Below are 22,451 nucleotides of genomic sequence, written 5' to 3' on the forward strand. Positions count from 1 at the left end.
CAGCTCCTCTTAGGGTTGCCCTCAATTCTGCTGCTAGGCTCATACCTGGCACTAAAAGATTCAACCATATTTCTCCGGACTTTTGCTCGCCCTGAACTGGCTTTCATATGAAGCTCGGATACAGTTAAAAATTTCATGCATGGCACACAAAAGCCATACACTTCAAGACCCCGCTGTACCTCGCACAGAAACTGGAGCTCTCGTGTGGTTCCAGAGCCTCCAGAAGCGCCAGCACCCTTTTGCTCAAACCACAAAAATGTAAGAAAAAAAGACCTGCAGTCGAACCTTCTCAGGTATGGCAAAGAGGATCTGGAGCTCCCTTCCCACCTGAAGTCAGGGTAAACTCCTCCATGGTCCTCTTCAAAAAAGAAGTCAAAGGGCTCCTGATGAAGAAATGTTTGCCTCAGCCTGGCCTCTCCATCTGATTCAGGGGCCAGAGACATCGATTTGTGGCCAGCTACGGGCTCACGAGAATGCTCGGACAATTTTTAAACTGTTAATCTGTAGTTTTTGTTGATGTTGCTCTGTTTGCTTGTACTCTTCTTGATGTATACACTGTAAAGCGCTCTGATACCCTTGGTGGCCATGTTTGCGCTATATAAAACTTTAAAAGTAAATAAAATAAGAGTAACGCAAGGCAGCGATTTGCGCTGCCTTGCTTTACTTCAGATTTCCCAAGCCTCACAGGGCCACGCAAGGTGGTCTTGGGTGGCTTGCTGAATCTCATTCTAGGTTTTTTGTCACCCTGAATCACTTTGCATGGCACAAGGCAAGGCAAAATCTTGTGAATCTGGCAGTAAGTTTTATGGCTAACCGACAAAGGATTTGCCCCATCTCTTTTCTTCCAAACTCCTAACCCTCCCTTACCCTGAGGCCTCTGCTCCCCTCCTTATTCATTTTAAACAGAGAACATTGGACTCAGAAGTGAAATAAAACAAATAACGATATAGTGAACATTAATTTGAGGTGTCTAACTGCATTATCAGGAGAGCTCTATTGAAACTTGGTGAAACAATAACCCAATCTGCCTCCTGGATCTCTAGTATGTGATACTGTAACAAGGTAACTGACTGTTATTCTTCTAGTGCCTCCATGAGTGCAGATAATCAGTGACCTACATGAAAGTAAACCCTGCAAAGCACAAATCTACACTGCCCACCTGAGACCAAGGAGCCAAACCCCACTACAAAAACACCTGAATAAATGCAATGCACATGTGCCGGAACACATGCATACATGTCCTGCTTGTGATTCTTGTCCTCTTACATTTCAGGTACGAGATCTCAGCATTGGGTACCTCTTGGTGTGCCTGACTTACCTCTACGTAGGAATGATCTTCTACGTCAGCTTCCCAATTGCCAAGAACTGTATTGCTCAGGTAAGTGACTCAAAGCTGAGCCAGTGGACATGTTGCTATATCAGTACTCTTGAGGTTATCCTTACAACTACTATTTGTATCAGGTTACAGAGAGTTTTTAAGATGTTTAAAGGTTCATAAATAATTGATGTCAGAAGTTTAAGCAGCAATGGCTCATTGCTTGTGTGACATTAGCAAGAGTATGGGGTGTTCATCCTGTAGTTAACGTTTTTGAGCCAAATGTAGTCCAGTTACCTTTCTTGTTTTGATGTTGAAAGAAAAGTGATTAACAGAAGACATCAAGTAGGTGGGTGACGACCTCCCCCTCTATATCTCCCACTAAGTGGATGACATCTTGTTGTTCCTCCAAACCAAACACTCTGACACAGAGGGTGCCTTTAAAGCTTTAGAGGACTTTGGTCACCTATCAGGCCTTAGCAGGAATTGGGATAAGTCAAATGTGTTCCCAATACATGCCCCGACAATACAAGAAATTCCACCCGAAGTAGGACATGAACTTCGTTTGGAGCCGGCCACATTTCATACCTGGGAATTCACATCCATCACACCATTGCTGGCATCTTAAAGGGCTATATCAGGACACCTCTAATATCCCTACAGCAGTCCATCCATTTCTGGTTGACTCTCTCAGCATCTGGTAAGGGCAGGGTTGCGCTCTACAAGATCATGTTCCTCCCACACCTTCTAAGGTATATTGCAGCACTCCCAGTTATTGGTCCCTCAATCAGGCGTTTGTTAAGCGTGACTACTCACCAGTAAGGGTCTCAAGGCTCTGGAGGGGGGTTAGCAGGCTCCAGTCCATTAAGGAAGGGGTGCTGTCGAAGAGCCAGGTTTTGAGGTTTCTTGCGAAGATGGGTAGCGATGTTGTCTGTCTGAGGTGGAGAGGCAGAGCTTTCCAGGCTCGGGCCGTGAGGAAGGAGAAGGAGTGGCCTCACGTTCTAGTCTTTCGAGTGCGGGGGACCACAGCTTAAGAGAGCTGGGCAGATCGTAGGGTCTTCTGCTGCTGCTCGCTGAGAGGTCGCTCCCCTAGTCTCCCTGGAGAGACCTGGTATCGTTGTGTTGCCTGCATTTGTAATTGCATTGTAGCGGTTCGCCTCGCTTCCACGTGTTGCTTGCAATTGTTATTGTATTTTAGCGCTTCGCCTCGCTTCCACTGCATTAATTTTAACATTAGAGCGCGTTTACCCCCGGCGCTGTGCTCTGCCCTCCCCTCCGCTGCCATTTTGTTTATTGTTTCTTGTTGTTGTCCTCGTAAGCCCACCCCGCCTCCCAGCTGAGACGCCCTCGCCCCTCCTCCTTTCCACTTCCCATTTATGACCTATGACCCAACGCGCAGCGTTCACGCGCAGCGATCGCGCCCCAGTCGCGCCGAAGGTGCGCTAAAGGTAAGCCCGTCTACGCCCGTCCGCGCCCAGCGCCAGACCCCCTGGTCCCCGTAATGCCCAGCCCACCCACATCACCTACGATGCCACCACCCTCCTAGCCCTTAACCCCGGCCGCTCCCCCAACTGCGTCCAAGCCGCTCCTGGACACACCCATGGACCCTTCTCTTGCAACTCCTGCAAGTTCAACGGCTCCAAGAACAACTCCTCATCCACGAACACCAACCAGAGATCTGACACCAACCACCTTAAATGCATTCTGCTCAACACCCGCTCGGTCCACAGGCACGCCATCGACCTCTGGCATCTACTAGACGACACCTTCTCACCGGACGTCGCCTTCCTAACAGAAACATGGATGAATGCTTCTTCTGCCCCAGACATCACCATTGCCATTCCGGAAGGATACAAGATCATCCGAAAGACCGCATCAAGCATACAGGAGGAGGCATCGCTATCGTCCATAAGAATTCCATCCGAATCTCAACCAGCTCAGACGTCGACCTCGCTAGCGCCGAACACCTTCACTTCCAAATCCACACCGACCCTAAGACCACACTCAGAGGCACCCTCCTCTACCGGCCTCCAGGACCCCGCGCACAATTCAGTGAAGACATCACTGACTTCATCACCCCACACGCCCTCCCCTCCAAGGAATACATTCTATTGGGAGACCTCAACTTTCACCTGGAAAAGAGCAACGACAGCAACGCCACCACCCTTCTGGAAAATCTCGCCAACCTCGGACTCAAACAACTCGTCACTACCCCCACCCACATTGCAGGTCACACTCTTGACCCTATCTTCACCTCCAGCAAATATGTCTCATTCAGTCACACCACAGCTCTTCACTGGACGGACCACAGCTGCGTTCACTTTACTTACAATAAGACCACAATCCACAACCATCCTCAACCCACCCTGCGGAGAAACTGGAACAAAATCACCAGCGACCAGATCTCCTCATCGCTTCTACTAAACCCCCCCGCCCACACCTCAAACCCCGACCAAGCAGCCATCAACCTCACCCAATGGCTATCCTACAGCGCCGACATCCTAGCACCGCTGAAAAAACGCCAAATCAAGCTAGGCAGCAAAAACGCATCCTGGTTCAACGATGATCTTAAGAAATCGAAGAAACACTGTCGCTCCCTCGAAAAGGCCTGGAAAAAAGATCCCAACACCAGCACCAGAGACGCCTTCAAAAACGCCACCCGCATACACCACCAACTAATCCGATCTGCCAAGAAAGCCGCACTCAAAGACCGTCTAGATAACAACGCCCACAACAGCAAGGAACTATTCAACATCGTCAAAGAATTTACCAACCCATCAGCCAACTCCAACGACATCACCCCCTCCCAAGCCCTCTGCGACTCCCTAGCTTCCTTCTTCCACAACAAAATCGCAGACATCCACAACAGCTTCGACAACCGACCCGAAGACCAACCCACCCAATCTCCTGCAGGACCCTCATCCCCCTTGAACATCCTTAACGACTGGACCCCAATCTCCACTGAGGACACCATCCACCTGATGAACTCCATCCACTCAGGATCCCCAACTGACCCATGCCCTCACCACATCTTCAACAAAGCAGACTCCATCATAGCACCACACCTCCGAGATGTCATCAACTGCTCCCTCAACTCCGCCACCTTTCCGGAAAGCTGGAAACACGCATAACTCAGCGCCCTTCTGAAAAAACCCACAGCTGACCCCACCGAACTCAAAAACTACCGTCCCATCTCGCTTCTTCCATTCCCGGCCAAAGTAATTGAGAAAGCTGTCAACAACCAGCTCGCCGCCTTCCTCGAAACCAACAAATCCCTCGACTCCTCACAGTCCGGCTTCCGAGCCAAACACAGCACTGAGACCGCCCTCATCGCAGCAACAGACGACATTCGAACTCTACTGGACAATGGAGACACAGTCGTCCTCATCCTCCTCGACCTCTCCGCTGCCTCAGACACAGTCTGTCACAGCACCCTTCTTCAGCGCCTCAGAGACGTAGGAATCCAAGGAAAAGCACTAGAATGGATCACCTCGTTCCTCACCGGAAGAACACAGAGAGTCCGCCTCCCACCATTCAAGTCAAAGGCCTCTGAAGTCATCTGCAGCGTGCCACAAGGATCGTCACTCAGCCCCACCCTCTTCAACGTATACATGAGCGCCCTTGCGGCCATCGCTCGCCTACACAATCTCAACATCATCTCCTACGCGGATGACACTCAACTGATCCTATCACTCACCAAAGATCCTAATACCGCCAAAACCAACTTACACAAAGGAATGAAAGAAGTAGCCAAGTGCATGAAGCACAGCCGTCTGAAACTGAACTCAGACAAAACAGAAGTCCTCATCTTAGGCACCTCCACCTCTGCCTGGGATGACTCTTGGTGGCCAGAAGCCCTTGGACAAGCCCCCATCCCGACAGACCACGCACGGAACCTGGGCGTCATCCTGGACTCCTCACTCTCGATGACCAGACAAGTCAACGCCGTTTCATCATCCTGCTTCAACATTCTTCGCATGCTCAAAAAAACATTTCGCTGGATCCCCACCGAAACTAGAAAAACGGTCACCCACGCACTGGTCACGAGCCGCTTGGACTACGGAAACACACTATACGCCGGTACCACCGCAAAACTCCAGAAAAAACTCCAACGCATCCAGAACGCTTCAGCCAGGCTCATACTAGACATCCCGCGTAAAGAACACATCTCTGGTCACCTGAAAAACCTCCACTGGCTCCCCGTAAATAAGAGGATTACTTTCCGCCTCCTAACCCACGCACACAAAGCACTTTACGATCTTGGGCCCGAATGCCTCAACACACGATTGTCCTTCTACACCCCCTCCCGTCAGCTGCGATCCTCCAAACAAGCCCTTGCCACGGTACCTCGCATCAACAAAACCACCATGGGAGGTAGATCCTTCTCCTACCTCGCAGCTAAAACCTGGAACTCACTTCCCACTCACCTTCACCTTACCCAGAACCACCTAGCATTCAGAAAGCAACTTAAAACTTGGATATTTGACAATTAATTCCCCACCCTCCCTCTAGCGCCTTGAGACCCTATGGGTATGTAGCGCGCTATATAAATCTCTTGACTTGACTTGACTTGACTCTGGGGTGCGTGGAATTTGAGTCGGTTGTTCAGGTATGCTGGTCCGGTGTCGTGGAAAGCCTTGTGTGCGTGGGTGAGCATATTAAAGGTGACACTACCTTTGATGGGGACCAGTGGTGTATGCGCAGGTTCTGTGAGATGAGGCAGTATCATGGCAGGTCGAGGACCAGTCTTGCGGCGGCGTTCTGGATGTTCTGTAGCTTGCAGGTGAGGTTTTTTTTTATTTCGGCATAGAGTGCGTTGCCGTAGTCTAGTCTGTTGGTGACCAGGGTGTGAGTGACGGTCTTTCTGTGTTCGAGGGGGATCCATTTGAAGGTCTTATGTAGGAGGTGAAGGGTATGGAAGCCGGAGGACGAGACAGAGTGGATCTGGCGGTCCATTTTGAGCTCGGAGTCCAGTATGATTCCCAGGTTGCGTGCGTGGTCTGTGGGGGTGGGTGGGCTTCCCTCGGAAGGACCCGTCCTCGGGGGACCACCAGGTGTCGTTTCATGCGTCGGGTTTGGGCCCATGATAAGTACTTCTGTTTTGTTGGTGTTTAGTTGTAGGCAGCTCCCTAAATCCATCTGTCCAAGACTGATAGCTTGCTGATTTATCTAATTTGGGAGAGGGGTGCTGTAGAACTGCGCTGACCAAAGAACTACTTCCTACCGATAACGACAGGCTAGTGGTCCCTGATCTGGGATTGTACTATCTTGCCTCACATCTGAAATGGAAATATCCAGAAAACTTGTCATTTTGGGTACACAGGGCCCGATTCACAGAATGAACTTACTACTTTTGGTATTCACAGAAGTTAGGATTTTGTCTTAAGACAAGCTTAAGACAAACTTAAAACAGACTTAAGATAGGATTTTGTCTTAAGTCTGTCTTAAGTCTGTCTTACATTTGTCTTAAGTCTGTCTTAAGTTTGTCTTAAGTCTGTCTTAAGTTTGTCTTAAGATAAACTCAAGACAAAATCCTAACTTCTGTGAATACCAAAAATAGTAAGTGCATTCTGAGAATACCAAAATAGTAGTAAGTTTAGGATTGAGTCTTAAGGTAATTCTATGAATCGGGTCCAACGAGTGTGAACCCACAGCCAGCACTAAAGAGTGACTTCAAAACTTCATTTGCTTTTTCAAAGAGTGCATACGCAACTGAAGGCTGACAGTTACATTGCTGCTGGGGGCTCCTTGTACATTCATATTTTCGATTGTATGCATGCATGCAGTTCGGGTGGGCACATGAATCTGCTGCAAATACATTCAGCTCGCTACTTAGATCTGCTACTCGGCTGAAAACTTCATCTTGGAAGAAACTAGCTGCAGATCAAAACATGTTTAGCCTTTTAGACTCACATTCTCTGTACTTTGTACTTTTGTCAATCCCTTTGGCTCTTATTCTGGCGAAACCACAGACAATACATTAAAGATCCTCTGCTTTCTGATCAGACTTGCCTAAAATGAATCATTCAAAGTTCGATCACTGGGAAACACTGCTCTATTATTCTGTTGCAGAATTTGTTGGATAACCTGCCCATCAGCGACGTGTGGGGCATGATTGGTCGGCTACTGATGCTCTTTCAGCTCATCACTGTCTACCCCCTCCTGGCCTTCATCATCAGAGTCCAACTATTCCAGGAGCTCTTCAAAAACGTCTATCCCAGGTAAGGGACTAGAAAGATTGAAAGTGGAGTTTACTATCACTGGTAGGGGATGTAAGACCTCATGTAAAGATACAAGCATGAAAACCTCTTTGTGGGGAATCAGTGCCAGTAGAGGGAGTGGAACATTGTGATCTTTTAGGAATTAGAGCATTGCGCAGCCTTCACATTAATGGAGGTAAGAGAATGATTGACTTTTTGAAAGAGAAAATAGCCATCTGAAGCTTGACTATTCCAGTACAGAATATGAGCCTTACAAAGACTGTGCAGCCCTCATATGAGAACAGACATTGGAAATATTTTACATCACATGTGGGAACTTTCAGCGGTGCCAATGAGATCATCATTAACCTTTTACAGAGAAACAATAGCTCGCTCTAATCATATGGCTGAGATACCCGCCACCCCCTCTCAACACAATCCCCAAGGATGGGACACCGGAAACGGTTCTGAACTTTTGGAAGACGGGAGGGAGTGACCCTCCCGGCCGTATTTATTAAAATATGAAACAAAATTAAAACATTAAAATAACAGTTTCATATTAATGTACAATTTCATTTCCACATTGCGATGTTTGGCTGACCTTAACATATTCTCTAATACAAAGGTTCTCCTAGCCGAACTAACATCCTACAAAACATTTAACTTGAAATTGTACATCCTAACGTTTAAGGGCCAACGGCAAGGTCGTAACCGGTGTCAAGATCCCTAAACCAGACATATCCCCCTCACTTGTGAGGGGCGACCGCACAGAGGTGTACCTCAAGTGCATTTACCAATTTCCCTTGACTTGACGGGGGCCCCAATAAACTCGACGCCATTTAAAGGTCGTCCGAGGACTCGTGTGAGGTATCTAGAAGGTAGCGTAGACCCCCTCCCAAACCCCACACAACTTACCACATCTGCCGTCGCAGATGTCCTGGCCCTGGGAAATTCCCCAGGAGGGGGCTGTAGCCCCTCCTACCCAGGAAGGGGCCTTGACCGCCTTTCCTTTTCTTTCGGCGGCCCATCCTTAGAAGGGACCGCCTCCCCGTTGAGGGGCCAATGGCCACCTCCCTTGAGCGCTCCCATCCGTAATGGGTGACGCCCACCCATAGGGATCTTCCAATTACTGCTCACCGATCATGACCTTACCGCCCGACCAAAATAAATACGACAATTCTAACTAAATTACTAAATGACTAAATTACTAAAAGACAGTAACAATTACAACTTATTAAAAGGCATGATTACTGATCAACACTAGTGCATCATTACTTTATTTGCAAAACATACTACAATTTGACCATTCTTTATTGCATATTAAAAGTTATCACGACAATCATCACAACCTGCAAAAAATTAGCGTTACCACATCAAACTTTATTCAAAACCACTTGCTGTCCTCAGGGGCTGGTGGGTGGGTCAAAATTGGCTCTTCGTTCCGTCTCGAGCTCACGTGCAGCGAGGAGGTGCAGCTTTAGAGCACAGGAACAAGAGGATACTTTCTTGGCTTGTTGCTCCTTTTATCCGTCTTCAGGGCGGGCGTAAACCCGCCCCTGCCTGCCCCAAAGGGCGTGGCCGGCCGCGTCAGTGTCTAGGCCAGCCCACTCCAGGGCGGGAAAAGAGCGCGCCCCGGCTACGCCGCTTCGGGCATACCAGCCGAGACTCGCCTCCCGCCCAAGATGGCTTCCCGGGGGGATCGTGGTACTCCGCCATACGTTCGGGGGGACCGAATGGTCGCCCCTTTCCATATGGCTGAGATACCGGCCACCCCCTCTCAACACAATCCCCAAGGATGGGACACCGGAAACGGTTCTGAACTTTTGGAAGACGGGAGGGAGTGACCCTCCCGGCCGTATTTATTAAAATATGAAACAAAATTAAAACATTAAAATAACAGTTTCATATTAATGTACAATTTCATTTCCACATTGCGATGTTTGGCTAACCTTAACATATTCTCTAATACAAAGGTTCTCCTAGCCGAACTAACATCCTACAAAACATTTAACTTGAAATTGTACATCCTAACGTTTAAGGGCCAACGGCAAGGTCGTAACCGGTGTCAAGATCCCTAAACCAGACATATCCCCCTCACTTGTGAGGGGCGACCGCACAGAGGTGTACCTCAAGTGCATTTACCAATTTCCCTTGACTTGACGGGGGCCCCAATAAACTCGACGCCATTTAAAGGTCGTCCGAGGACTCGTGTGAGGTATCTAGAAGGTAGCGTAGACCCCCTCCCAAACCCCACACAACTTACCACATCTGCCGTCGCAGATGTCCTGGCCCCGGGAAATTCCCCAGGAGGGGGCTGTAGCCCCTCCTACCCAGGAAGGGGCCTTGACCGCCTTTCCTTTTCTTTCGGCGGCCCATCCTTAGAAGGGACCGCCTCCCCGTTGAGGGGCCAATGGCCACCTCCCTTGAGCGCTCCCATCCGTAATGGGTGACGCCCACCCATAGGGATCTTCCAATTACTGCTCACCGATCATGACCTTACCGCCACAGGCCGGATAGTTGACCGGCTATCCGGACCCCCCACAACACTCCTGCCTAAAGGTCATGTAATAAAGTTTTTAACCAAGCTATCAGGTCTCCTATGAGTAACTCGTTCCCCATCCGAGACAAATGAACACCATCCCCCAAATACATACTGTCCCCTTTAATACAACCATGCGAAATAGAATGCAGTGTACATGAACGGAACAGTCTACTCACTTTATTATTAATTTTCCTTACTGAATGATTCAGAGCAGAGACCGAAAGAGCCCCCCGCCACACTTTCCGTGGGATCATATGGGACCATGCAATTGTGCACCCTGGAACTCTTCTCGCTAACCAACTTACCGTGGAAAGCATCGCCTCAAGAAGAAGTCGTCTACCAGTGGTCACCAAATCATTGCCCCCAAGATGTACTATGACTACAGACGGCGGTGACCTAGTCCGCCCTAACAAACCCTCGAAAAATGATCGAAACTGGTCAATACAGAGCCCGCCCTTTCCGTAGAAGGACACACTGTACCCGTATTCCCCAGCCACGTGAATCATGTCACCTGCTTTGAATACGTCCGCGGCACGCCTCACGTATGAGTGGCCCACGACCCACACCTCCTTTTTCGCAGCCGGTGATGTCTGACCGCTGGCCCGGTGTTGGGTCGACCGCACAGTCCGCCCCGCCTCGTAGGCTTGCGTAACTGAAACCAAACAAAAACAAGAAGCGTGAGTACAGCATTACAGCTTCACAACATGTGCAACCGCACATACCTTTTATAACAATTCGAGGACCAACGCCCCACACGTTTTACTTGTTCGACATTCAGACCCCTGGCTGTAGCCTCGGTAGCAGCCCCTATCCGAAAGGAATGGGTCCCAAACTCGCCGGGGTTCATGCCCGCGGCAGAAATCGACATCGCAAGCACCCGCTGAAACTGAAACCTCGTCAGTGGGGTGGCGTCAGCGTGTCTCAACAAGGTCCCCCCCCATGATGCCACCCTTTGCGCTAAATATTCCTCAACGCAACCCACCGGGCACATGGACGACCCGGGAATCCTTTGTATCATTATGCAGTCCCCAATCGAACCCTGATCGGTCTTGGACTTGACAAATGAGACAGTCATTGTCTCCCCCCTGACCTGAACGTGCTCTCGGCACAGTCCCCCCATGGTATCCTGCTTGTTCCTTGCCACTAGTTCGCTTACCCGCATAGCCCCATGGAATGCTAGCACAAAAGCGGCTCGGAATAACACTGCTTCATACTGGGATGAACACGTTGCAGGAAGTACAGATAACAACAAAGCCAACCTATCCAGACCTATCGGGCGCCTTTCATCTACTCTGCGACCCTCAAGGCGTTGCCACCCACGTAGCGCTTTTTGCACAACGAAAGACGCAGTCGGGTCCTGGATCCCATGAGCCCTTGCCATAAAGGAAATGGCGGCCCGATGCCTCTGGGCCGTAGCCACTGATTTGCCTGCCTGATGTAAGGACAGCAGAAAATCCACTACTAGTTCTTCCTGGCCCCAAAGCTCCCTCCTAGCATCCCCCACAAAGGCCCAATAGGATCGGAACGCCCCTTGGTATGCCTTCCTCGTCCTGGGTGCTAAACTCTCTCCCACGAGGTTCTGTAATTCGGGGCACCGAGAGACCAGAGAGCTTCGGGGAAGGGTGCCGCCACCGGGTCCGCTGTGGGCAGAAAACCCCAGAAGGCCTGCATACGAAAACGAGAAAGCGCATCAGCCGCTTTATTCATTACCCCTGGCACATGTCTTGCTTTGAATAGTACGTTCAACTGCATACACAATAACACAATTTCTTTGAGCAATCTCAGAATCCATTTGCATCGTGCTGCCTGGCTGTTGATACACTCAACCACGGTCATGTTATCAGACCAAAACACCACAGAGTGATCTCTGAACCCTTCGGGCCAAGTTTTCAGGGCCACAAGAATGGGAAAAAGTTCCAAAAAGGCAATGTTACTTGTCAGTCCACACTCATGCCACCATAACGGCCATTTTTGAGCCGACCATCGTGTGCCGAATATGGCACCAAAACCAGTGCTCCCTGCCGAATCTGTCCACAGCCCCAGCTCCTCGGAGGACACCGCCGGTTTGTTCCAGACAATTCGACCATTGAAATCCGCCAGAAATGCCAACCAAATGCGCATGTCCTGACGAACCTCTGCCGATAACCGTGTGCGATGATGACCCTCCTTCAGGCCGACCATGGCTTGAGCGATCGAGCGGGAAAAGGGGCGGGCCATCGGCATGACTCTCAGGGCAAAATTCAGCTGTCCCACCAATTGTTGCAACTGATGCAGCCTGACCTTGGACTCGCTAATACAAGCTTCCAGGGCAGCCCTGAATCTTATCACCTTCTCTTTAGGTAATCTAAAACAACCTTCCACAGAGTCGAGTTCGATCCCCAGGAACTCGAGGCAAGTCGAGGGACCCACAGTCTTACCTGGTGCCAATGGCACACCGAAATGCTTCATTAAAGTACAAAATTCATTCAAAGCCTGTCCACATTCCGGACCCCCGGCCGCCCCCAGAAACAAAAAATCATCGAGATAATGCATGACATGCTGTAAACCCGTCTTCTTTGTGAAGACCCATTGCAGAAAACAACTGAACTGTTCAAAATATGCACAAGAAATAGAGCAACCCATTGGCATACATCTATCCATGTAATACTGACCCTGAAACATGAAACCAAGGAGACACTGATCGTCTGGGTGTACCGGGAGCTACCGGAACGCTGACTCAATATCTGACTTTGCCATCAGCGCCCCGGGCCCTAGGCGATTCAACATGGCCACGGCCTCATCGAAAGATGCGTACCGCACCGAACACACATCCGGGTCTATTGCATCATTTACGGACAGACCACGTGGGGCTGATAAATTATGTATCAGTCGGAACTCACCCGGGTCCTTCTTAGGGACCACCCCCCAAAGGAGAACAAACAAAGTTAGCACACGGTGGCTCATCAAATGGACCGGCGACTCGACCTCGAGTAACCTCTTTCCCAATCTTTTCCTGTACCACGGTCGTATGTTGCAAGACCGATATTTGATTTTTACATTTTCTTACACCCCGAAACTCCCCCACTGGGATGCGGAAACCATATGAAAACCCGTTCCTCAACACCCCAGCGGAAGCGTGATCCGGGTATTCGCTGAGCCAAGGAATCATTGCCATGGTATCAACCGGAGTAGGTAAAGGCGCCCCTCGGACTATTTTAGACCTGTTTGGCGCCTCCTCTCCCCCCGTTATCACCCGTTTTGGCTCTGCACATGGACTCCGGATGGGATGGCTGCCCACACCCTCCACATTCGTGACGGAATTTACATGACCCCTGGGGCCTCGTACATTTACCTCTGTTGAAGTTCCAACAAATCCCCCTTTTACCTGTGTTGCCGTTCGGCCTCGAGTTGTATTCGTTACCTGTACCTGATCGAAAGGGGGTCCCGGCATATTGGCGGGAGGATTCACCCCCGCTACTCCCTACTAATGGTACTTTTAACATACCAGTACTCTCCATTTTTGACCATGAAACAGAATCGTAACAATCCCAAGTTAAGTTTCTATCGTGTTCCTTTGCTTTTCTAAAAATATTATCGTAACAGAACCACTGATTGCCCCCATATGATACGGAATATTCCATGATCCGTGTCTGGTATATCGGCAATTCGGACAGCAACTCGGGTCTACGTTCGCCCATGATGGAAGTAAAAATTCCCCACGCCTTCCCCCAAGTGCCAATGTTTTCATCAACTTTAAAGGCGGCCATCTTTGCGCGCCAAACACTCGGATGCATGAGCTCCTTTTGGCTCTTAACATGCTCCATCTCATAATGATCGGTAAGCAACGAGAAGATGTTTATATACTCATTTGCCCATATCTTCTCCTTAATAGCCAGAGGGACATGTTGACCCAACTTTTCCCTTCGTGAAGGTGCAGACTCATCCCTCGCAATCGGCAATGGCCGCTTACCTGAACCGGAAGCTGTCTCTGCGGCTGGACCTGTTCCTGGTGGTTTTTCTACTGCCGCAGCCGGCGTGATAACTGGCGATGATGCCTTCGCCGCCTCCCTCGTTTCACGCAGTTGCTTCATCAACACCCGTGCGCCGTCAGCCGTGGCGCCCTCGCTTTCTTTCCCCAACCACGCTGCTAATTGTGCTGCCAGCTCGGGCGGCATATCCCCCCCGGACACGGGGGTGATCACCACGGGAATCGGATTCCCCTCTGCCGGCACCGGAGTTGGCTCTTCGAGTGGGGCACAGGGAACCGGGATGTCCCCCCCAGCTGCTCCCCTTCTGGGCCTCTTGCCTTTTCCTCCCGGAGCTGCTCCTGCCAAAGGTCGTTTCGGTCCCCCTTCCCCGTCTCTATCCGCCATCCGTTTCTTCAGATCGGTCACTTCTTTCATGAGTATACGCAGCATCTGGTCGGTAGTCATTCGCTTTCCGACTTTCTTAGGCATTCTCCGACAGAGTATCTGTAAGACAAAAAGAAAGATTACCACGCTCAAAATTGGCTCTTCGTTCCGTCTCGAGCTCACGTGCAGCGAGGAGGTGCAGCTTTAGAGCACAGGAACAAGAGGATGCTTTCTTGGCTTGTTGCTCCTTTTATCCGTCTTCAGGGCGGGCGTAAACCCGCCCCTGCCTGCCCCAAAGGGCGTGGCCGGCCGCGTCAGTGTCTAGGCCAGCCCACTCCAGGGCGGGAAAAGAGCGCGCCCCGGCTACGCCGCTTCGGGCATACCAGCCGAGACTCGCCTCCCGCCCAAGATGGCTTCCCGGGGGGATCGTGGTACTCCGCCATACGTTCGGGGGGACCGAATGGTCGCCCCTTTCCATATGTTAGGGCCATCTGGCCTTCACGTGGATTTGATTGAACCATGCCAAACCCAATAGAGTTGCAGCCATGTAGCTGAGCCTCCCAATCACGCACTGCTCATAATTAGCACATATGCTCCTTGAGTCCCAGCAGCAGGTGGTGGCTAAACTTGATCCCTCGATGTCTGGAAATGACCTTCCTCACCTGCCAATTTATTAATATCCTCTAAAAATACAATTGTTACATGTTTGAAAGGTGTAAAATACATTGAGGCCTGTTTAGAAAGGTAAACGTACTTGTGAGAAAATCTACATGTATATGTTTTCTATTACTTTAGCTTAACTACTACTTTTGGCTATTCACCTTATACGAGTGTAAAGTTTCTTAAAAGCGTAGACTTACATGTAATAATCATGTATAAGATAAGTTAATAGTTTAATGATAGTACTAGAATTTTTTGCCATGTAAGTGAAGTTCTCCGCCACTGGAGTGGAAATCTCCATTTGGTAAAGTATTGGAAGTGTAAACGTTTATTAAGCTCTAAAAAATGGAAAGAAAATGTCATTTAAAATATAAATGTATATCATTTTGTATGTGTATTTAACTATTTAGGATACATTAAATTAAAGATAATAATGATTTAACAATTTTGTGATGTATTAAAATATTATTGAAAGATCTATACAATAATTTAAAGAGACGTAATTATATTAAAAAACTGTTAAATACATGTTTAATATAAAAAGATTATGTTCAAATAAATACATGTTTTATTTTCAGATAATTTTTAAACATTAAATTAAATCTATTTATATTTTTCTAAAAGTTTCATTAATTTAATTTAATTAACCATTATTCCCTAAAGGGTATTATTTTAAATCTCTACCTCCATTACTTTTTTTGGGATGGTATTGCAGTACCAGCGTTTGACCATGTGTGGTGCTGGATTTGCTCCAGCTTACAGCTTTACAAGAGTTTTGGGTCCTTTCTGACTTTAGTAACCTCAGAAGTGCCATTTGTGAATAGGAATTGGCTTACTCTTTTGTGGGTGGGTGCATGTTCCTACCTAAACCTTTCGTACTTCTCCCTTAACCTCTTACATTTTGTAGTAAGTATTTTCCCTTTCCAGCTACTCCCTTCTTTCCCTTCTTAATTTAATACAAAAACTATTCAGCCAAGGCGGAGATCTCCGTACAGAAAAAGATAGGATAGGCGGGGTAGCACCTCTACACGTAGGTTTATGAATAGCATTATGCAGTATGTTAATAGTACTACTGAATTATTACTAAACTAGCAGCCCGTCCCGACGTTGTCCGGGTATGAATTCTTGCCAGCCAGTAGTATATTGTTTTGTAGGATTTCGTTTTGATAGCATTTCTTATCTGTGACAGGCCTGTGAAACGCTCCGATTCACAGTGCACTGCTGATGCACTTAAGAGGGCGCATTCAGTAGTGTGTGAACTCGAGTTTCCCTACTTTATTTTTCCTTGCAATATTATATAGCGCGAACTCAACAACATGGCATGAGCACAATTTACATTACAGAAGAACACATTAATTTGTGGTAGGCACGGGGAGACAAAGCAATTTGCCTGGAATCACAAGATGTTGACCTGATGACGAGATTCGAACGTAGCTCCCCAGCTCTAAAGTTCGCAATTCTAGAACTTGTGGCGGGAGGTGTGTCTAAAAGTGTATGTCGGTGCTGGCCATCAATGAGAGAGACCTGTGCATTTTTCAAATCGGTGGTGAAAAAATATGAGTATGTTGCTGGAGATGTGGGCCGCCGTGCCACCAATGTACTTACCGGGGGAGGGTAAACACCCATTATTCCGCAACTTTCTTTCCGCAGACCATCACTCTGCATACTTTCATTTTGAAAGTACCATGACTCCGCAATGCCATTATAACGCATGGCATTACATTTTATATGCTTTTACCACGCATACATTTACAACGAAATTCGTTGTTAATGCATGAATGGTAAAAGCATGTTTTTTTTAATGTTTGGATAAGTTAAGTATGGGTATAGGGGTATATGTTTTGGGGTACTGAGGTATATGTTTTGGGGTGTTTGGGTATTTTAAGGGTTCAGATATAGTTTGGAATTATGGGGTACAGGGGTAGTTTTAGCGTTTAGGGATAGGTATGGGTTTTGGGGTACAGGCGTATTTTTAGGGTTCAGGGCTAGGTTTGGGTTTTGGGGTATAGGGGTATTTTTAGGGTTCAGGGGTAGTTTTGGGTTTTGGGGTATAGGGGTATTTTTAGGATTCAGGGGTAGTTTTGGGTTTTGGGGTACAGGGGTATTTTAAGGGTTCAGGGCTAGGTATGGGTTTTGGGGTACAGGGTTATTTTTATGGTTTAGGGCTAGGTTTGGGTTTTGGGGTGCAGGGGTATTTTTAGGGTTCAGGGGTAGGTTTGGGTTTTGGGGTACAGGGGTATTTTAAGGGTTATGGGCTAAGTTTGTGTTTTGGGGTACAGGGGTACTTTAGGGTTCAGGGGTAGGTTTGGTTGTTGGGGTACAGGGGTATTTTTAGGATTTAGGTATAGGTTTGGGTTTTGGGGTACAGGGTATATTTATAGGGTTAAGATGGGTTAGTGTTTAAGGGTGTTGGGGTATTTTAAGGAGTAAGGGTGGGTTTTGATTATGGGGTGCAGGGGTATTTAAAGGGAGCAGGGTGGACACCCGGAGCTGGAATGTACAGAACCTGGGAAGAAAAAACAATGAAATATTTGACATAACGCGCGCCCCGCACACGCCCACACCCCCAGCACACGATATGAGACATGGCATGAAGGGCGGAATGCAAAAACAACATTTGATGGACAGAATGCAGAACAATGTCATACATTCACCCCAATACAGAGATCTGGGCCTAAATCCATCATTTTTTTTGCACTCCACACCACCCCATTTCAGATATGGCCATATGCAAATCAGCCTTGACCCTGTGCCTCATGGGAACATTCCAGACCGAACTGCCAAGCCATGTTTTTCCTAGACCAGACTCAAGCATTCTAGGACCGATTTCTGGCTATCAGCTGTTTTCAGCCAGAATAGCTTGACTCCAGTGGTCTGGAGAGCATGGGACTCACGTCTGAGCATACCCATCACACTCGGGGTGACAAATGCAAAAACAACAGTTGATGGACAGAATGCAGAACAATGTCATACATTCACCCCAGTACAGAGATCAGGGCCTAAATCCATCGTTTTTTTGCATTCCACACCACCCCAGTTCAGACATGGCCATATGCAAATCAGCCTTGACCCTGTGCCTCATGGGAACAGTCCAGCCCGAAGGGCGGAACATACCACACGTCCCCAGCGTTCGTCACGCCCCCCCCAGCACACGCCCACAGCACAACGCAGACACGCCCGTAAGGGACTACTTTGCTGGCACGGTTCTTTTACCTTTTAAATGTATATGGTGGGCGTCTGCATAGCCTATGTCCTTCTGCTGCAACTGCCCTTTCCAACGCTGTATTGGGAGTTGTGATTGGTGCTGTGGTTCCTGATATTACCCGCCTCAAAGGTTTGGGCTCTCTATTATATTAGTATGGATGGATGTACTACAAAATTCAGTTTGTAAATGGGCCCTATTATGTGAACCAGAATCGCAAATATTTTAGGAATTTGTATACATATGTATAGGTTTCTATGCGTGCATTAAAAATTACACATAGTTCACTTGCAAGCCAATGCTTTGGGTTCCTTTCCTCAAGGTGCCTAAGTGTGAACCTCCCTAGGTGGTGCCAACAGCAGCTCCTATGCCTCTACTCTATGCCGATTCAGAAAAGGGGGTGGTGATGAAAAGAGTGTCTGAATTAAGCAGACCAGTCTTACCCAGTCCAAAGATCAGGGCTTGATCCATCACCGTTATTTATCTCACTGCACCATCCCAGCTCAGAACCTGGCTATATGCAAATCAGTCTGTCCCTGGCCCAGTGCATCATGGGAACAGGGCAGACTAAACTACCAAGCCGATTCTTCACCAGAAAGAAGACAAGCTACCAGGGACCGGTTTCTGGCATTTCAGCCGTCTTCGGCCCGGCTTGCTTGAATCCTGATGGTGCAGTGAGAAAGGGACTCATGTCTGAGTATACCCTGCCACACCTATAGTGGCCAAAAACGATTCAGAAAAGGGGGTGGTGATGAACAGAGTGTCTGAATTAAGCAGACCACTCTTACCCAGTCCAAAGATCAGGGCTTGATCCATCACCGTTATTTATCTCACTGCACCATCCCAGCTCAGAACCTGGCTATATGCAAATCAGTCTGTCCCTGGCCCAGTGCATCATGGGAACAGGGCAGACGAAACTACCAAGCCAATTCTTCACCAGAAAGAAGACAAGCTACCGGGGACCGGTTTCTGGCACTTCAGCCGTCTTCGGCCCGGCTTGCTTGAATCCTGATGGTGCAGTGAGAAAGGGACTCATGTCTGAGTATACCATGCCACACCTATAGTGGCCAAAAACGATTCAGAAAAGGGGGTGGTGATGAACAGAGTGTCTGAATTAAGCAGACCACTCTTACCCAGTCCAAAGATCAGGGCTTGATCCATCACCGTTATTTATCTCACTGCACCATCCCAGCTCAGAACCTGGCTAAATGCAAATCAGTCTGTCCCTGGCCCAGTGCATCATGGGAACAGGGCAGACTAAACTACCAAGCCAATTCTTCACCAGAAAGAAGACAAGCTACCAGGGACCGGTTTCTGGCATTTCAGCCGTCTTCGACCCGGCTTGCTTAAATCCTGATGGTGCAGTGAGAAAGGGACTCATGTCTGAGTATACCCTGCCACACCTATAGTGGCCTAAAACGATTCAGAAAAGGGGGTGGTGATGAACAGAGTGTCTGAATTAAGCAGACCACTCTTACCCAGTCCAAAGATCAGGGCTTGATCCATCACCGTTATTTATCTCACTGCACCATCCCAGCTCAGAACCTGGCTATATGCAAATCAGTCTGTCCCTGGCCCAGTGCATCATGGGAACAGGGCAGACTAAACTACCAAGCCAATTCTTCACCAGAAAGAAGACAAGCTACCAGGGACCGGTTTCTGGCATTTCAGCCGTCTTCGGCCCGGCTTGCTTGAATCCTGATGGTGCAGTGAGAAAGGGACTCATGTCTGAGTATACCCTGCCACACCTATAGTGGCCAAAACCGATTCAGAAAAGGGGGTGGTGATGAACAGAGTGTCTGAATTAAGCAGACCACTCTTACCCAGTCCAAAGATCAGGGCTTGATCCATCACCGTTATTTATCTCACTGCACCATCCCAGCTCAGAACCTGGCTATATGCAAATCAGTCTGTCCCTGGCCCAGTGCATCATGGGAACAGGGCAGACTAAACTACCAAGCCAATTCTTCACCAGAAAGAAGACAAGCTACCGGGGACCGGTTTCTGGCATTTCAGCCGTCTTCGGCCCGGCTTGCTTGAATCCTGATGGTGCAGTGAGAAAGGGACTCATGTCTGAGTATACCCTGCCACACCTATAGTGGCCAAAAACGATTCAGAAAAGGGGGTGGTGATGAACAGAATGTCTGAATTAAGCAGACCACTCTTACCCAGTCCAAAGATCAGGGCTTGATCCATCACCGTTATTTATCTCACTGCACCATCCCAGCTCAGAACCTGGCTATATGCAAATCAGTCTGTCCCTGGCCCAGTGCATCATGGGAACAGGGCAGACGAAACTACCAAGCCAATTCTTCACCAGAAAGAAGACAAGCTACCGGGGACCGGTTTCTGGCATTTCAGCCGTCTTCGGCCTGGCTTGCTTGAATCCTGGTGGTGCAGTGAGAAAGGGACTCATGTCTGAGTATACCCTGCCACACCTATAGTGGCCAAAAACGATTCAGAAAAGGGGGTGGTGATGAACAGAGTGTCTGAATTAAGCAGACCACTCTTACCCAGTCCAAATATCAGGGCTTGATCCATCACCGTTATTTATCTCACTGCACCATCCCAGCTCAGAACCTGGCTATATGCAAATCAGTCTGTCCCTGGCCCAGTGCACCATGGGAACAGGGCAGACTAAACTACCAAGCCAATTCTTCACCAGAAAGAAGACAAGCTACCGGGGACCGGTTTCTGGCATTTCAGCCGTCTACGGCCCGGCTTGCTTGAATCCTGATGGTGCAGTGAGAAAGGGACTCATGTCTGAGTATACCCTGCCACACCTATAGTGGCCAAAAACGATTCAGAAAAGGGGGTGGTAATGAACAGAGTGTCTGAATTAAGCAGACCACTCTTACCCAGTCCAAAGATCAGGGCTTGATCCATCACCGTTATTTATCTCACTGCACCATCCCAGCTCAGAACCTGGCTATATGCAAATCAGTCTGTCCCTGTCCCAGTGCATCATGGGAACAGGGCAGACTAAACTACCAATCCAATTCTTCACCAGAAAGAAGACAAGCTACCGGGGACCGGTTTCTGGCATTTCAGCCGTCTTCGGCCCGGCTTGCTTGAATCCTGATGGTGCAGTGAGAAAGGGACTCATGTCTGAGTATACCCTGCCACACCTATAGTGGCCAAAAACGATTCAGAAAAGGGGGTGGTGATGAACAGAGTGTCTGAATTAAGCAGACCACTCTTACCCAGTCCAAAGATCAGGGCTTGATCCAGCACCGTTATTTATCTCACTGCACCATCCCAGCTCTGAACCTGGCTATATGCAAATCAGTCTGTCCCTGGCCCAGTGCATCATGGGAACAGGGCAGACTAAACTACCAAGCCAATTCTTCACCAGAAAGAATACAAGCTACCGGGGACCGGTTTCTGGCATTTCAGCCGTCTTTGGCCCGGCTTGCTTGAATCCTGATGGTGCAGTGAGAAAGGGACTCATGTCTGAGTATACCCTGCCACACCTATAGTGGCCAAAAACGATTCAGAAAAGGGGGTGGTGATGAACAGAGTGTCTGAATTAAGCAGACCACTCTTACCCAGTCCAAAGATCAGGGCTTGATCCATCACCGTTATTTATCTCACTGCACCATCCCAGCTCAGAACCTGGCTATATGCAAATCAGTCTGTCCCTGGCCCAGTGCATCATGGGAACAGGGCAGACTAAACTACCAAGCCAATTCTTCACCAGAAAGAAGACAAGCTACCGGGGACCGGTTTCTGGCATTTCAGCCGTCTTCAGCCCGGCTTGCTTGAATCCTGATGGTGCAGTGAGAAAGGGACTCATGTCTGAGTATACCCTGCCACACCTATAGTGGCCAAAAACGATTCAGAAAAGGGGGTGGTGATGAACAGAGTGTCTGAATTAAGCAAACCACTCTTACCCAGTCCAAAGATCAGGGCTTGATCCATCACCGTTATTTATCTCACTGCACCATCCCAGCTCAGAACCTGGCTATATGCAAATCAGTCTGTCCCTGGTCCAGTGCATCATGGGAACAGGGCAGACTAAACTACCAAGCCAAATCTTCACCAGAAAGAAGACAAGCTACCGGGGACCGGTTTCTGGCATTTCAGCCGTCTTCGGCCCGGCTTGTTTGAATCCTGATGGTGCAGTGAGAAAGGGACTCATGTCTGAGTATACCCTGCCACACCTATAGTGGCCAAAAACGATTCAGAAAAGGGGGTGGAA

The 22,451-nt window shown here is 48.6% G+C and overlaps 1 protein-coding gene across 1 annotated transcript in view; it reads left to right on the top strand.

Moving 5' to 3' along the window:
• The window catches only part of LOC147746872 (neutral amino acid transporter 9-like), a 316,543-nt gene that overhangs the window by 196,597 nt on the left and 97,495 nt on the right, over window positions 1-22,451 (top strand). Inside the window, exons 9-10 of the mRNA XM_086925062.1 lie at window positions 1,274-1,378; window positions 7,388-7,536. Of these exons, the coding sequence (XP_086781188.1) occupies window positions 1,274-1,378; window positions 7,388-7,536 (254 nt within the window). The remainder of the gene's footprint in view (window positions 1-1,273; window positions 1,379-7,387; window positions 7,537-22,451) is intronic.

The sequence above is a fragment of the Lissotriton vulgaris genome, chromosome 1_1 (genome assembly GCF_964263255.1).
Source record: "Lissotriton vulgaris chromosome 1_1, aLisVul1.2, whole genome shotgun sequence".
NCBI lineage: Eukaryota > Metazoa > Chordata > Amphibia > Caudata > Salamandridae > Lissotriton > Lissotriton vulgaris.